At 37.7% G+C, this 18331-nt stretch overlaps 1 protein-coding gene across 1 annotated transcript in view; it reads left to right on the top strand.

Moving 5' to 3' along the window:
• Med13 (mediator complex subunit 13) overlaps positions 1–18331 on the top strand; it is a 92157-nt gene that overhangs the window by 10213 nt on the left and 63613 nt on the right. The window contains exons 3-5 of the mRNA XM_005076901.4: positions 1817–1985; positions 16945–17090; positions 17753–17950. Of these exons, the coding sequence (XP_005076958.1) occupies positions 1817–1985; positions 16945–17090; positions 17753–17950 (513 nt within the window). The remainder of the gene's footprint in view (positions 1–1816; positions 1986–16944; positions 17091–17752; positions 17951–18331) is intronic.

Genomic DNA, 18331 nt, shown 5'->3' with positions numbered 1-18331 from the left:
ATCAGCATTAACCTTTGTAGTGGCAGTTTCCAGTGCAGTTAAAGTCCACTGTCATTATGGTTTTTAGTTAATGTTTACTCTGCCCATTTGTTGTAATACATCCTGAATATAACTTTGTATCACCTTTAATACAACTCTGTTTATTCAAAAGCTCATAGTAGATGTTATTTTTTGGTGGTTTCAGCATGTATATTTGTGAAGTAAGAAATATTTGTCCTTTTGGGTTTGGGATTTTCTTTTTCTTTTTTTTGGTTTATTTGAAAACTGGAAGTCAGACATGGTGGCATAGGCCTGTTACCGATACTTGAGAGGTTTGAGAGGCTGAGGCAGGCCTTACAGAGCCATCTTCTGTTTCAAGGAAGAAAAAAAAAAAAGATGATGATGCATAGGTAGAAAATGTTTATAACTGGGTGTGGTAGCTCATACATATATATAATCCTAGGACTAAATAATGGAAAAGTGAGACAGGATTTCTGACAGTTCAAGACCAGCCTGGGCCAAAAAGAAAGAAAAAAAGGTTCTGTAAACATATAGTGTATTAGAAGATCCTTAATTATATTTGGACTAGCAATTTAAATTGTAAGCTGCTGAAGTGGTATCATTATTTGTTACTCTTTCTTTGTTTGTTTGGTTATTCGAAACAGGGTTTCTCAGTGTAGCTTTGGGGTCTCTCCTGGAACTCGTTTTGTAGACCACGCTGGCCTACAACTCACAGAGATCTGTTTGCCTCTGCCTCCTGAGTACTGGGGTTAAAGACGTGTGCCACAATAGCCTAGCATTATTTGTTACTCTTAGGGAGTATTTTTTTATTTGAATATTTTATTATAGATACAGAAGTGAATTTTGTTCTTTGAACTGTGTCCAGGGTTACCAATGACTGATTTCTGTCCCCCACCTCACATGTTAACTTGGAGTGCCTAGGAAATTTAGTGGGGAGTTTGAGTGTATGTAGTGAAGAGCAATACTTCATATGACTGATAGGCCATTTAGAATTTAAGTCTTCATATTTTTCCTCCTATATTGAATAATCTTGTGAGTCATTGAAATGAGATCTAGTTTGATAATTAACACATTGCTTGTTAGACTTAGTGGCAGCAGCTTTCTTTGTATTTGTCACTTAGTTTTGTAGGTGAGTCATAGATTAGAATGCTGATGCTCATGAAATGTTTTGAGTTTAATTATTAGCTGGCTAGGTTTTTTTTTTCCCCCCTCTCTTCGGGTTAAATGTTTAGAGGAATTAGGACAAAGTAACAAGTGAGCCAGTTTAGAAACAGACATTATATGCTATGTTTAACATTTTTCAGATTTTACAAGCAAACCCTTTTAAATACAAGCAATACCCCTTTTAAAATATAGGAAACAAGTTATCATGTTTATGATATCATTGTTATATTTTATAGTGTGGGAAATCATTTTTAGGCAGTTTTGTAAAGTTCTTAGGCATTTTCTATTTTATAGAATATCTTTGAAACCTGATACTTTGATGTTTAAAGATGTATTAAAGAACACCATGTATAGTGGCGCATGTTTGTTATCCCAGCACTCAGGAAGTAGAGGCAGGATTGTTGTGAAATACCAGGCCAGCCTCAGCTACATAGTGAGTTCCAGGCCATCTAGGGCTAAATAGTGAGACTTTGTCAAAGCAAATAAGCAAAACCCTCACTGATATACCCACACCTACAAATTGAGAGATGGGAAGACTGCAGCTCTAATCTGAGGTAAAGGACAGGGCTATGAACATAGACATCTGTCAAATATTTTAGTTCTCTTTGAGTAGATGTAGTCTTTCTTACTTTCTACTTCATTTTTTCTTTAGAAGAGGAAGATGGAGTATGGGAGAATGGCCTATCCTACGAATGCCGTACTTTGCTTTTCAAAGCAGTTCACAATCTGTTGGAAAGGTGTTTAATGAACAGAAACTTTGTACGAATTGGCAAGTGGTTTGTAAAGCCGTATGAAAAAGATGAAAAACCTATAAATAAAAGGTAAGCCATCTTGTTTACTTCTTTTGATAATTGATGTTCATTTTATGAGATGTATAATAAAATGAGTTACTGTCTTACATGAATGTTCAGAAGTTAACGCTGGCAAAGTACTTTAAGTATCCATTTTCTTTAACTACTTAAGAATTTTTCTTGCAATGGGAATAAGCTATATATGTTTTTTTTTTCTTTTTTTATGACAGTGTAGACAGTGTATCACTGTGTGGCCCTATCTGACTAGGAGCTTGAGTCGTAGACTAGGCTGACCTTGAACTTATGATCTGCGATTATGTTTTGTGAAGGAATGACCCTTACCACCTCCTCCATTTAATTTTTAAAGATTTATATATTTTTATTTTATGTGTATGTATGAATGTCTGCCATATACACATAGCATGTGAGTACCTGATACATGAGAAGGCCAGAAGAGGGATTTGGATTCTTTGAAACCGGAGTTAAAGATAGTTGTGAGATGCCATGTGGGCGGTGGAACGGAACCTACCCAGGTCCTCTGCAAGAGTTCTTAGTGTTCTTCTGAGCCATCTTCAGTCTCCAGATTCCCCAGTCTTTTTAAGTTTTTGTTTTGTTTTATTTTTGTTTTAATTTATTTGGTTCTTTGAGAAAGGGTCTTTCTGTGTAGTTTTGTCTGTAGACCAGGCTGTCTCTGCCTCCTGAGTACTGGGATAAAGGCATGTGTCACCACTGCCTGGTTTCTTTTTCTCCTTTCCCTCCCTCCCTCCCTCCCTCCCTCCCCCTTTGGTTTCTTGAGATAGGGTTTCACGGTATAGCTTTGGAGCCTGTCCTGGAACTTGCTCTGTAGACCAGGCTGGCCTTGAACTCACAGAGATCCACCACCTGTCTCTGCTTCCCAAGTGCTGGGATTAAAGGTGTGTGACCCCAGCGCCGGGCTCTTTGAAGTTTCTTTAAAGTAAATTGATGTTCTTCTGCATAAGATGTGTTTTATTTTGAGGAATTGAATTAGATTATGACACAGATGGAAAAGTTGCAGATGGAAGTACATAGGACTTTAGGGGAAGCATCTGTGTCTCTTTTCTTCCTTCTCTTACAGTTGTTTTGTTTGTTTTTGTTGTTGCTTTTCGGAAACAGGGTTTCTCTGTATTGTTTTGGAGCCTGTCCTAGTACTTGTTCTGTAGACCAAACTATCTTTGAACTCAGAGATCTGCCTGCCTCTGCCTCCCAAGTGCTGGGATTAAAGGCATGTGCCACCAATGCTGGGTCCTCTCTTCCAGTTTTTTGTTTTGTTTTTTCAAGACAGGATTTCTCTGTGGTTTTGGAGGCTGTCCTGAAACTACCTCTTGTAGACCAGGCTGGTCTTGAGCTCACAGAGATCCAACTGCCTCTGCCTCTGGAGTGCTGGGATTAAAGGCGTGTGTCACCACCGCCTGGCCTTTCTTCCAGTTTTTAAGATAGGGTCTTACTATAGCTTTAGCTGTCCTGTAACTCACTATATATACCAGGCTGGCCTCAAACTTGAAGAGACCTGCCTGCGTCTGTCTCCCAAGCACTGAGATTAAAGGTGTGTACTTCCATGCCCAGATTTTTTAAATGGGAAAAACATGTGATATATACCTTTAATTTTTTGAGATAATTCTTTCTCTTGCTCTCATTTAAATTCTTGGATTCTTTCTTTAATTGTTCTTGTTGGAGTATGTGAGTGTGTGTGTGTTAAAAATGTTAATACAAGCCGGGCGTTGGTGGCGCACGCCTTTAATCCCAGCACTCGGGAGGCAGAGGCAGGCGGATCTCTGTGAGTTTGAGGCCAGGCTGGACCGACAGCCTCCAAAACAGAGAAACCCTGTCTTGTAAAACCAAAAAAAAAAAAAAAAAATGTTAATACAGTCTGCTCAGTCTGTATGTTTCATGTATGTATGTGTGTATGTATGTTTTCAGGGCTTGCCATTTGCTATTGGATAGCCAGTTGATGTGCTCTTCCCTAGGGAAGACCATTTCTCCCACTCTGATCATTCTTTAGTTGCCTGTCATTCTTTGTCTGGGCTTTAGGGGCTGTCATTTCTTATAATGATTTGTTTTCTTCATGTATATCTGAAGTTGTTATCAAGCTTGCTTTTTGTAATTTTAGTAGATGGGTAAGCTCATAAACCTGGAGAAATCAAAGCTTTTTATTTTTTGTCCTGTGAAAATTATTTATTTTTAAATGATTTTTTTAGTTTTTTTTTTTTGAACCAAGATCTCACATAGCCCAAGCTGGCCTTGAACTTATTGTGTAGCTGAGGATCACCTTAAACATATAACATTCTTATTTCAGCTTCTCAAAGGCTAGGATTATAGCATGTGCCACTATATCCAGTTCTGTGCAGTGGTGGGGGTCAACTCAGATTCTTGTATCGCCAACCTCAAGAAACTTTTATTGTTAACAAAATGCTTGTAAAGGTTAGGAATGTATTCTTCAAATTATAGGAAATATAATTAGCAAACCATGTGGGACCTCAGATTTCCCTGGAATTTTCTGCTCTGCTACCTTTAGCTCTCATCTTGGTATTGGCCTTCACACTGTCCAGAAGATTGCAGGCAGGAAATGGAAGGGGTTGGGAAATAAGGAGCGATGTCTGGCTTAGATGATTCTTTTCTGGAACTGGATGCACATTGGCTTGCTGAGAGAACACATGTCTGTTATTTAGAAGCATTACCACTCTTGTATTCAGATATACACCAGTGCTTTTGACTTCTGAGGCTTTATGTGTGTATTTGCTTTGGTTTTTAGTTTGCATCTTGCTTTCGCCACTTAACCTTTATTTACTAAGTAAACTACAGTTTTTACCATGTTAGCTCCTCAGATTTTGTTGTTGTCCCTTTGCCATTCTCTGTGTCTTGCCCATTTCTGTCTAGATGGAGGAGGTTTCCTGAGTGTGGAGAGAAATGAATGGAAAGTCTTCATTTTTCTTAGGAAAATCTCTCTTACATGATTGCTAATAATTGATAATACTGCTTATAGGTGGAGGTTTTCATGAATCAACACAGCTTCTACTTGCTGTTTACACAAGTAATTGAGCACTAGTGTTTTTCGTGGGATTGACTAATTGAGAAGGGAGGCTAAATTAAAACTTTCATTACTAGAAATATTGTGTGTTATTTTGAATCATTGTGGTTGTAGTTGTGTAAACTTGATTTTAACCAGAAAAAAATGAGTTAAACGCATTACTGTTATCAGAACATCATAACTTTTGGATTAGGGATGCTTGTCTGTATGAGCATTTTATAAAAGAATAGTGAAGTTGTCAGGGAGGAATGTTTATGCTGTGAACTGACTGGACCTAAACAAAAGAGAAATAGTCCTTATCTTCTTACTTTTTAAAAACAAAACAAGCAAGAAAACAAGGTCTTGCTATATATATAGTCCACCATGGCTGACATTAAATTCATAGTCATGCCACAGGCTCATATGTGCCACCACATGTTTCACACACTTGGCTGTCTTAAAGATTCTCTTGGGGCTGGAGATAGTGTTCAGCGGGTAAGAGTCCTTACCCATGTAAAAAATTGGGCATTGTCTAGAGCAGGTCTATAACCACAGCACTGTGGGGAGGCAGAGATAGGAGGATTCCCTAGCACCTGCTGGTAACCTGGCCTAGTTCTAGATTCAGTGAGAGACTGAATCAAGGGAGTAAGATGGAGAGTGATAGCCTGTACCACACCCATACACACCCATACATACTCATGTGTGCCTCTGTCCATGTCTGTTTTGTATCTCGTGTCTGTCTCCCCCTCCCCTTTGTGGATCAAACCTGGCCGCATACATACCAGGCAAGTGGTCTCCCCAATGAGTTGGGTCTCTAGCACTTTGTTGTATTTTTATTTTCAGACTGCCTTTCTAAGTTGCCCGGGTTGGTTTCAAACTTGTAATCCTCCTGTGTCAGCTTCTGGAGCAGTTGGAATTGTGGCATGCTCACCACATGGTAAATCTAGAGAGATTCTCATTTTCTAATAATCTGGACATAGTTAATTTGTCTAGTAGTTTCCTGGGCTGAACGACAAGAAATGGAGTCACCTTATAGTAATGCAGTGAAGATAGGTATAAAAGACCCTTAAATTTATAAGTGTAATTAACAACTGAAACAAATTAGTCTTTAGATAATTGGATGAAAGAATGTCTGGTATTTTATATTAAGTCATTGAGGCATCATTCTGCATTACATGGGTCTGAATGTAAGATTATAAGCAAATGGAATCTTATAAGAACCAGTGGCTTTACACCCTTGTAATGCTTGAGAGTATATCTGAGTAAGAAAATTACTGAGTTTGTGTTTGGTTTAGCTTTTTGTCATATTCAATCTATTGTAACCCTATTGCTGAGTGGGCAGTTAAGTTTATTTATCCATTTACCTGTATCTATTTATTTGTATATATCTGAGTGTCGACCTTCATGTGCCACACAGCACACCTGTGGTGAAGGTCTTTTGGAAGTTTGTTACCTTCTGTCATGTGGCCCCTGGGAATAGAACTCAAATTATCAGATTTGATGGTAAATAAATTTATCCATCGAGCCAATCTCCCCAGCCCCCAATCTAGCAAGTTTTAAATGCTTCTAATAAGATATATAGAATAGAATGACATTGGTATGCAACTTTTGTTTGAGACAACTAATAATCTTATAGACTATATTGCCATGGGGGACTTTGCTAAGTAGCAGATGAGATTATATACAATAGTATGGAGTTTTTAGCTCAGACTGGCCTGGAATAACTATGTAGCTCAAACTAATCTAGAATTTGTGGTGATCTTCATGCTTTACTGTTCAAAATGTTGGGTTTACAGGCAAGATCCACTATATTCACTATATCCTGCTACTATTTGATTTTAATACATACCATAATCTTATCCCATATCTTCTTCACTTGTAGATATTTAATTTTTATGAAAAAATTTGCTAATTTGATCTTTTGACATATGTATGTTATCTGTAGCCCCTACTTTAAAAGGCAACATAGAGCGATTATTATAAAAAATACACACGAGTAGGTGTACCCACGTATAAACTCAGGGCAGAATAAATACTTGCTAGCTGTAGGTAAAACAGAAAGCAGATAAGATCAAACCTGTGGTTCAGTATGTTTTTATCTTGTGTGCCATGGGAAAGAACCTGATTCACAAAGACCAAAGTATTCTTGCTTTTTGTTTTGTGGGAAAGGAGAGGTATACCTCATGCATTTGTGGCAAATTATCTTAATTAGAATATTATAGCTGAGCATGGTAGCACATGCATGTAATTCCAGTACTCTGGAGACTGAAGCTGTAAGTTCAAGGTCAGCCTAGACTATATCATAGTGAGACTTACCTCACCATAACTTCACCCTATTCCCTAAAAAAGAAAGAAAAGAATGTTAGGATGAAATATTGAAATACAGTGCTTTCAGGGCTGGAGAGATGGCTCATGACCATCGATAATAGGATCTGATGACTTCTTCTGTCATGTAGGTGTACATGCAGAGCATTCAGATGTAAAATATGAATAAATAAAATAATAAAAAAAGAAACACAGTGCCTTTTTCTTTACACATATTTTAGGCCTATACTGTTTAATATAACCACTAGCTACTTGCTGCTATTTAGGTCCAATACATTGAAATTAAAATAAAATTATTTCAGTCTTACAAGCTACATTTTTAAGTGCTTATTCTGTGTAATGCCTGTTTTGTAGAATAGCAGTTCAGAGGTGGGGCATTCCTATCATTGTAGAAAGTTCTTTTGGATGGTGTTGTCTTTATAATTCAAACTGTTTTTAGTGTTTTATACAAGCAGTTGGTCAAGTTCTTTTTATTTATTAAAATCAGTAGGCAACATGATATGGTTTAAATTGTAGTAATAAAAATATTTACTCCTACACATGGCTTTTGCTTTATCTCCCGATCTCTAAAATTAATTAAAAATAAGCACCATGGCATGTAAATCTCTGCTGGAAAGGAATTAGTAGCGGTTAATAGGTTTAGAATGTTCTCTGTTCTTTGGATATTTTACTGTCTCTGAAAAGTTGAAGTTAAGAGGTATTGCTTTGTGTTATCCTTATTGTTTGTTGAGATGTCATGCTTATGTAGTTCAGCCTAGCTTTGAACTGTAGATCCTTCTGCCTCAGCCTCCTCGTTGCTGGGTCTCTAGGCATGCATTGCTGTCTCTCTCTCTCTCTCTCTCTCTCTCTCTCTCTCTCTCTCTCTCTCTCTCTCTCTCTCTCTTTCCCCCCCATTTTTCGAGACAGGGTTTCTCTGTATTGTTTTTGGATGCTATCCGGGAGCTAGCTCTGTAGACCAGGCTGGCCTCTAACTCACAGAGATCCGCCTGCCTCTGCCTCCAGAGTGCTGGGATTAAAAGTGTGCACCACCAATCGCCCGGCTGCTATATCTCTTTGTAATATTTCTTTGTACCTTCTTGGGTAGCATAAAGAAGTGAGATGTGAGCCACATCATTTAAATTTTTTGTTAGACTTATTAACTGAGCTTGAGGATGTGTTTGATAGGCTTAGGTGCATGTGTGTGTGCACACACTACATAAAATAAAGCCCAAATCAGGTCAAACTAGTTTTAGTAAGTAATGTTTTACTTAGTTTGGTACACTTTAAGTACATTTTAGAGTGTAAATCTACAAGAGATATTATCATTGAAATAGTTTCTATGTTTTTGTGTGAGGTCTTTGAAATCTAGATGTTTTTTATCCTCAGAGCATGTCTTAATTTGGAATGACCATAGTCCAAATAAATGATTGTAATTACATGGGAATTGTCTAACAACTAGTTCTAGGGCTTTAAACTTAACTTGTTAGTGTTGGTTGGTTACTACCTAATACCTGGTGGTCTCCTCCTGGAACTAATTGTGTCCTAGGTTGAATGTGTAGTAGAGTCCCAAAGATACCCATATCAGGGTGTATTTATACGGTCTGCCAATTTAGCCTTAGTTAGTCCAGTTTTCCCCTTCTTTAGTTCTTCTAAACTGATTTGTTCTTATTAAGTCTGATCTTACATGGTGATAATATCTCTATCTATACCCTGATGTATTTTACTCTGGTGCTTGAATCATTAGGATTTCTTTTCTTTATTTCTCTTGTTCTTTTTGGTGGGAGTGTGTATCTCTGTTTTTTGAGACAGGTTTTGCTGGGTGTTCTGGAACTCACTATGTAGACCAGGCTGGCTTCAAACTCACAGATCCACCTGCCTCTGCCTCCCAAGTGCTGGAATTAAAGGTGTGCACCACTACCACCTGGCTGAATCATTAGTATTTGTATAGCTTTTAACATTTTCATCTTTTCCAAAAATATTTTGAGAAAAATTAAGTCTGAAGAGTGACTTTTCCCCTCTCCACTGATTTTCTTTTTCCCTTACTGCCATTTTTAATAAAATTCTTAGTATTGACTCATCTTATTTCAAGTATTACTTTTAGATGCTAATAATATTGGGACTTTTTTTCTGAAATGAGGAAGAGAGTAAGGACACCTGTGTAGGACTTATGAGGGAGGCATTGTTCAGAATTAGAGTTTACTATATGTAAGTGTAAATCTTAAAACAACCCTATTACCGGGCGTTAGTGACGCACACCTTTAATCCCAGCACTCGGGAAGTAGAGGCAGGCAGATCTCTGTGAGTTCGAGGCCAGCCTGGTCTACAGAGCAAGCTCCAGGACGGGCTCCAAAGCAATACAGAGAAACCCTGTCTCGAAAAACAAACAAACAAACAAACAAACAAACAAATTACTTCTGGTTTTATAAGTAATGAAACATAAAACATAGAGCAGTTCAGTAACTCCTTTCTACAAGGCTACACAGGACTAAGGATTGGTGCTGATTGATAGGACATGGAAAAACAAGGGAAATGCACTTACATCTTTTTTAAGAGTGGTAGTAAATAGAATAAGCAGAATGCTTACAAAGAATAGCAAAAAAGAAAGCATTGAAGAGTTCAAGCTGTAAATGTAAACTAAGAGTATTGCTTTCTAATGATTCTTTACTATATAATGTTCAGTATTATGTTCATTAAACATGAAAGAGTACATATATTCAGAGATATGTTCTTTGGGATTATAGCCTTTGTTCATGGAATTATATTAATAATGCCTGACATTGTTGATTAATGTGGTTTGCAGAGTTGTCTGAGTATGGAAATGATAAGGAGAATGTCCAAAAGTTACTGAGTAGGGCTGGGGCTGTAGTTGGTAGAGGGTTTGCCTAACAGCACAAAGCCCTGGGTTTAGTCTGTAGCATTCCTAAATTTGGGAGAAGTTTATGGTTGACTGCATAGTGAGTTTGAGGCAAGCCTGTGCTGCAAGATGTTGCATCCAATAAATAAATAAACAAACAAACAAATAAATGGAGAATTATTACTGGTACTGATGTCTTAACCTGAGCCTGTGACATGGGCTAACCTTAATGTATAAATTTGAAAACTGTTAGCACTCGAGAGGCAGAGGCAGGTCAACCTCTGTGAGTTTGAGGCCAGCTGGGTCTACAGTGTGAGTTCCAGAACAGCTAGGGCTACATAGTGAGACTCAGCCTCAAAACCCAAAAAGCTAACCAAACAGCAATAGAAATAGTAATTAAGGGCCTGGAGAGATGGCTCAGTGGTTAAGAGCCCTGACTGCTTTTCCAGACAGAGGTCCTGAGTTCAATTCCCAGCAACCACATGGTGGCTCACAACCATCTGTAGTGAGATCTGGACTCCAGTAGCTCAGCCTGGTACTTAGTTGTGGATCTCTGCATCTGCTTCCATCAGTTATGGGATGAAGGTTCTATGATGACAGAGTAGTCACCAATCTTATTACAGGGGAAGGCCAGTTAGGCACCTTCTCCACTATATAGCTAGTCGTCTTAGCTGTGGTCATCCTTCTGGAGTACTGGGAATTTCCCTAGCATCAGGTTATTCTTTGTTTTTCTAAGATAATGTCTCCCTTTGTATCCAGGTTGCCTTTTCTCCCTGTTTCCTTTTTCCAAGTATTAGGGTTATAGATTGTGCTGCTTACTTCATCTAGTCTTAGAGGAGCTAGCTTTGTCTTGAGTTGTCTTTTTGGGGAGGGGGCATCTTTTTTTGTTAGTTTGTTTTTGTTTTTCAAGACAGGGTTTCTCTGTGGCTTTGTAGGCTGTCCTGGAACTAGCTTATGTAGACCAGGCTGGCCTCGAACTCACAGAGACTCGACTGCCTCTGCCTCCGGAGTGCTGGGATTAAAGGTGTGCGCCACCACTGCCTGGCTTGGGGGGGTCATTTTAGAAAATAATATTTTAGAGGTCTATGAGGTAGCAGGTAAAGGCACTTGACCACCAAGTTTAATGCTGACCTGAGTTTGATCCCCAAACCCTATGTGGTGAAAAGAATACCCACAAGAAGTCCACATACACATAGAGAGAGAAAATTTGTAAAACAAACAGAACCCTTTTATTTAATTTCCGATATATAATTGAGGAACATTTCAGTAACACAAAATTGTTGAAGTTTCATTTCTGAAGTCTGCCTTCAGTACTACAAACAGTAGTCTTTACTTTCCTTCAGAGTGAGTAAGGATATGTGTTGCTTGGTTCATCGTTGTAGTTAGAGACATTTGTTCACTTTTCTTTAGTGCTAACCTCATGGATGATACTATAAATGGTAACATTCTCTCTGAAAGAGAATCCATCCTGAGTGTAGTATGTAAGTACTAACTTAATATCCTCTGTCCTTTAATGTTCTGTGACTAGAATATTGCTTTCAGTGTAAGAATCTTAAAAGTTTGAATCTCATTGTAGAGCATTTCTTCCCAATATAGTACACAAACTTGGTTGATAAATCATTTTGTATTACAATGTGATCAGTATATTGGGGTCACTTGCTAGCAGTGTGGGAGGATGGTTTTCTTTGCTATAGATTGCTGGGATTAAGAACTGCTTTGCTGGTAAACAGGGTATTGAAGATACAGTTGAAAGTAGGAACAGTGCTGCATGCTTTGCACTTTTGAATATTAGTTTTTCACAGAGATTCATTGGAGGCTAATTTATTACTTTGTACTAGAAAGCCAACTTTCCTTTCCTTTTTTTTTCTTCAAGTTTTCTTTTCTAATTTAAAAATTAAATGGGGCCAGAGATATGGCTCAGTAGGTAAAGGTACTTGCCACCAAGCCTGATTATCTCTAGTTTGATCTTAGCGGCTAATGTGGAAGAGAACTGATAACCTCCCAGTTGTCCTCTGACCCCTACAAGCACATATGCATGTGCACACACCACACACAAACTAAATAAGTAAAATGCAATTAAAAAAAGTTAAGTGGCCAAATGCTCATTGGATATAGGTTGTTTGGGGAATTCGAGAGATGGCCTTCATGCTCCCTTTCTTTCTTTTTCTTTTTACTTTTCCTTTTTGTTTTATACTGAGAACGGACACTTGGTCCATGTTAGGTACTAGGTACTATTTTACCATTGGGTTACATACCTGGTGCTTCTTTAGTTTATTTTGAAACAGTGTCACTAAGTTTGCCGAGGCTGACTGTGGGGAAAAAAGCAATTTACGTTTCCTAATTTATTATTTCTTTTTAGAAGTGAACCCATAGTGGAAAGTAGTATTTTAGATACATTATTGTTTAGAGGAGTCATAAATATAAAGACATATGTTTAGGTCTCCAAACCTGTCTTTTCTATTTTTAAGTTAAAGAACCTATGTCTATTTTAGGTTATTGCTTATGCTTGCAAATAATTTTAGAAGTATTTACTATGTATATTGAAGATTTTGCTATTCATTGGATTGTGGATATGGTTCAAGTCATCAAAAGTCTTTGCTGCCCTCCCCATTATGCACATAGAAAGCCAGGCATGATGATGTGTGCCCACAATCTTAGTGCTGTAGAGGCAGAGACCTGAAGATCCCTGGGGCTTGTTGGCCAGACACTCTAGCCAAACTCTGGGTTCATTGAGAGACCCTGTCTCAAAAATAAGGTAGAGAACAGTTGAAGAAGACACCTGACTTTGATTTGCCTGTGCACACGTACTAACTTGTACACACATGTGCCCACACATACAATGTTGCTGTTGTGTTACCAAGTACAGTTTTATAAAGAAAAATGGATGATGAATTGGGGCCAATAATGAAGTCTTATATTGCTATTAAAGTTAAAGTTTGTTTTAAGGTATTTATAAATTGGTAGGGAATTAAAAGAATTTTGAGAGATTAGGACGTGGAGACAAGTGTATGGCAGATAAGAGGTTTTGATGTGTTAAATATGAGTTACTCAGTTTGGCAAGGATCAGATTCAAAAGGGCCTAAAGTGCTGTATTAATGCTTTAGTCTGAACATTTTGGGAACTGGTGAATGATTTTAGGCTTCCAGTTAAATGATCACAGTTTTTAGAAAGATCCCAAGCAGCAGTTTGAAGCAAGGAGGCAATATAGGGAATTCTGATACTTACTCTGACCTTAAAAGACTTAGGCTTGGATGTGGTGGTACACTCCTGCAATCTCAGTATTTAGGAGGCCAAGGAAGACAAAATGTTCCAGAGTTTGAGCCATCCTACTCTGGCATACATAGTAAAACATTATCATGAACAAAAGTATTATTTGATAATAAAAATGCCTCTAAAAGATATGTAGATCTATAAATCAGAAATTTTAAGAGTTGGCATCAGGGCCTGGTAGTGGTGGCACATGCCTTTAATCCCAGCACTCCGGAAGCAGAGGCAGGCAGATCTCTGTGAGCTCGAGACCAGCCTGGTCTACAAGAGCTAGTTCTAGGACAGCCTCCAAAGCCACAGAGAAGCCCTGCCTTGAAAAAAAAAAACACACACACACACACACACACAACAACAACAACAAAAAGTTAGAATCAGTAGGAATTGGTTGAAGCAGAGACTGATGGAATAAATGAAATTTTAAGATGGTTTTGTATTTGTGGTTTAGAGGATAGATTTGAAAATAGACTTGATGTATGGTTAGTTATAAGGAAGTAATTCAGATACCAACTCTACCTACAGTATTTAGTGTGTATCAGTGTGCCTTATCACTTTGTGCCAAAGACTTACTGCAGACAATGTAGAACAAAGGAAATTTCTTTCACTGTTTTGTTAGTATTCAGGCATCTGTAGTGGCCTGCCCTTGGAGTTCTGACAGGATGAGTCCTCAACAGCAGCCATTAAGAGCACCAGCTGTTCACATTCATTACCTTTTCTTTTAAAAGGGCCCTGCTCACCCTGTTCCCTCTCCCCGCTCTACCTTTTTTCTCTCTTGCTGCTCCTGTTCCCAGAGGCTGGTCCCCCCCCCCATCCACTCTTTCCCCTAATTAAAAAAACAAAAACAAAAAAACCCAGCCCCCCATGTGAGCTCTGTCTCATGGCATCTTTTTCACTTGACCCACTTTTTAAAAACTGCAACATATTTACATGGTGGTGATGTTTCCTTTAGCAAAAACATCCCCTCACTCCCCAAAAGAGAATTTGAGAGCAGTATGGATTCATTAGTGAAATGCCTACTTAGAAGGAATTATTTGAACAAAGTCCCAAAGAAGGTGACTTCAGAGGGTTTGAAACAAAACAAAAAAGCCCAAAACGGAAGGTACTGTTTAAGGAACACTGGGAAAGCCAGTGTATGAGAGACTATCAAAGACTAGCCCCACAAGAGGTGAAATGGGAGACACAGTGAATCTTGAAGGTAGGCTGATGAGATCCAAGTTCTGTGTTCTTTTTAGGAATTAAATTCCACTTTTAGTGCAGAGTTCTTCATGTTAAGGCATTCTTGTAACATTCTGTACTTGTTTTTTGTTACAGCACTTAACTAAGTTCATGGTTATGGTGCTTAGCATAAAATATTTCTTGAATGAAGGAGTAACAATTGCTCTCATTTAGTAACTTCGTAAGTAGTACATAAAGATGTGAATATAGCACTGTTTAATGAAAAGTGTGTGTGTGTGGTTTTACTTATTTTTTAAAAAGTATTTGGGGATAAGCTTGTGCTTATTAGTATGCTCTTGTTAATACAGGTACTTCACTGTTCCAGAAGATACTAGATAGCAATACTGCTGGGTAACAGTAATAAAACTGAGTGTTTTGCTTTGAATGAACTCTGGCAATGGAGATTTTGGAGGTGAACAGCTGTCAGAGCTATTAAGTTTCTTTACATATCTTGGCTTGATGACTATTTGGGGTTATAGACCTTTATCATAGTATCTGTCTATAAACTTTGTAATCCCTTAGCCAATACCTATTCCAATAAGGTAAGTTTTTTAGTCAGAAGAAAAACAAGCTTAATTTAGCTTTTTTCTCTATAAAGAACAATTGATTAGCTCTAGAGGGCTGACTCAGTGGTTAAGAGCACTGGCTGCTTTTCCAGAGGGCCTCCTGGATTCAGTTTCCAGTACCACATAGCAGCTCATAGCAGTCTGTTAACTCCAGTTCCAGGAAATCAGATGCCTTCTGGCCTCCAAGGACACTGTATATGCATGATGCACAGACTCACTCACATGCAGGCAAATAATATTTTACATATATATATGTGTGTGTGTATATATATATATATAGTGTGTGTGTGTGGGGGGGAGGGGTTTATCCCTGGCTGTCCTGGAATTCACTTTGTAGACCAGGCTTGTTTTGAACTTGGAGATCCGCCTGCTTCTCTGCCTCCTGAGTGCTTGGATTAAAGGTGCACATCATTACTGCTTTTTACTACTATTTTCTACTTTTATTAGATCTCTAGAATAACTTAATTCCTGATGCCTTAACTTGTCCTGGAAAAAAAATGGCTTGTGTGTGTGTGTGTGTGTGTGTGTGTGTGTGTGTACATACATACATGTCTATGTATATTATATATACTGGTTTTGAGTTGATTAGTGGTCGTATTTTAAGGAACCGGCTTTAAGTTGGGTACTTAAGACAAATGTGTGGCAAAAAAGATTCTTAGTGTACACTGCTTCAGTCCCTTTTCTGTCACTTGACTTTCTTTTGGCTTAAAAAAAATATACCTGCTAGCTGGGTGGTGGTGGCACCCGCCTTTAATCTGCCTTTAATCAGCATTTAATCAGCATTTGGGAGGCAGAGGTAGGTGGATCTCCGAGTTTGAGACAAGCCTGGTCTACAGAGTAAGTTCTAGGACAGCTAAAGCAACACAGAGAAATTCTGTCTTGAAAAATGAAAATTCTGTCTGTCTGTCTGTCTACCATCCATCCATCCATCCATCCATCCATCCATCCATCCATCCATCCATCCATCCATCCATCCTATGTATTCTTGATAATGTATTTTTTAGGGTTAGATAAAACACATTGTTCACCTCTCCCATCTCACTTGCCTCAGCTCTGAGAATTTATTTTCTAGTTTGTTTATCCATTTATACCTGCATTTTATTTTACATATGTCTTCAATTCTAGGATGCTTATAAACACTCATTTGCCAATCTGGAACACATGTGCGTGCTTACACGTGCCTCAACTTTTTCTTAAAAAAAAAAAAATGGGATTGTAGTGGCAGTCTGTTTTGCATTAATTCCCCTTTCCTTGACTTATTTCTGTGGTCGTATAATAATTGTATATGTGGTGTACCTAACTTATTTTAACTGGTTATGGTTACTTAAAGCTATTTGCATTTCATTGTTGTAAAGAACACTATCTTTGCTCATATCCATAATTTTTCCTTCTACAGATGATTTCTGAGCTAAAGTATGCACTTAGTAGCATTGCTTCTTAATAAAGCAAAGCATGTTTAGTTGGGAATGTAGCCCATTTAGTAGAGTGCTTGGCTATTATGCATGAGACCATATGTTCCCAGGATCCAGGATCACACAAACAAGGCATGGTGGCACATGGCTTGTAATCTTAGCACTCAGGAGGTGGAGTTAGGATGATCAGAAGTTCAGAGTCATCTTTGGTCATATAGTGAATTTGAAGCTAGCCTGAAATATGTGAATTTCTGTCTCAAAATAATTAAAACATCAAAAGCAAAGCAAGTTATTTTAGTTTTTTTTGTTATTAATCATCACTAAAATATAACTTTTCCTTCTTTATTAGTGAACACTTGTCCTGCTCTTTCACCTTTTTCTTGCATGGAGACAGCAATGTTTGTACCAGTGTGGAAATTAACCAACATCAACCTGTATACCTTCTCAGTGAAGAGCATGTCACCCTTGCTCAACAGTCTAATAGTCCATTTCAAGGTAGATTATTCTCACTTCAGTATTGGAAATTAAAACTTTCACGTTAGCAATTGTAGTGAGTCAACAAGATATCATTAGTGGAATTATTTAAAATTTTTATGAATGGCATTTTTAACTTTTCTGTGTTTTCTGTTGACAGAAAATTATATTATATATGCATTAATAATTTCAAGGCTGTGTTGTGCAAGCCATGTTTAGCATAACTGCCTAGGAGAACTTTTGATGTCATTTATACTATGAATTGTTGAACTTAAGTTGTTTTATAAGGTTGCTGGTTGCTATTTAAGTTCTGGAAGTATCTACTATTTTAAATGTGGTGTGTGGGTTTTTTAAGATTTATGTGGCAATACTTCATAAATATTTAGACTTCTTTATCCATGAATAATTTTTTTAAAATAAGAGTCAGAATAAATTGAATGATATAATCATATTTCCAGATCATTTTGAAATGCTGTTATCTTTTGATTTTGGGGTAGGCATATTTTAACAATTTTCAAAATTTTAGTGTTTATATTAGTAATAATAAAGCATAATCAATTGTCTTTTTGGTGTGATCTTAATGGATTTCCTTTTTGTATTAGACTCATATTGGAACACTGTTTATTATGATTTTCATTTGCTGTAGCAGTCTTTACTGACTTGATATCTGCTTTGGTTTCTAGTTATCTTAAGTCCATTTGGACTAAATGGCACTCTCACAGGACAGGCATTTAAGATGTCTGATTCAGCTACAAAAAAATTAATCGGTGAATGGAAACAGTTCTACCCTATTTCATGTGGTTTGAAGGAGATGTCTGAAGAAAAGCAGGAAGATATAGATTGGGAAGATGATTCTTTGGCTGCAGTAGAAGTTCTTGTTGGTATGGATTTTGATATTAGTCTGAAGGAGAATAATAAAAACGTCTTACATGTTTTAGTTAGATTTTGTTAAATAACAGACAGCTCCATCCGCATTCAACATGAAACATTTATTTCTTGCACATTTCTTGTAAGGGCTACAGCTTGGCCGTGACGGCTCTATGCGTCTTCTCATTGTACAATCTAGGTTAAAGGAGTACCCAGTATCTGGGACACAGTGTTCTTATGAAAACAAAGGAATGGTGGGTACCAAGGCTAACCATGTAAGTGTATTTAAAGCTTCTGCTGGGATGTGGAATATAGTATGTTTGCTCACATTTAATTAGACAAGACTGGTTACATGGTGAAGCCAGAGTTATTGGGATAGAGGAACATATTCTGTT

Source organism: Mesocricetus auratus, unplaced genomic scaffold, assembly GCF_017639785.1.
Source record: "Mesocricetus auratus isolate SY011 unplaced genomic scaffold, BCM_Maur_2.0 Super-Scaffold_100007, whole genome shotgun sequence".
In the NCBI taxonomy this organism is placed as follows: Eukaryota; Metazoa; Chordata; class Mammalia; order Rodentia; family Cricetidae; genus Mesocricetus; species Mesocricetus auratus.
Note: the sequence above shows the minus strand (reverse complement) of the source record. Positions and strands in the feature narration are given on the sequence as shown.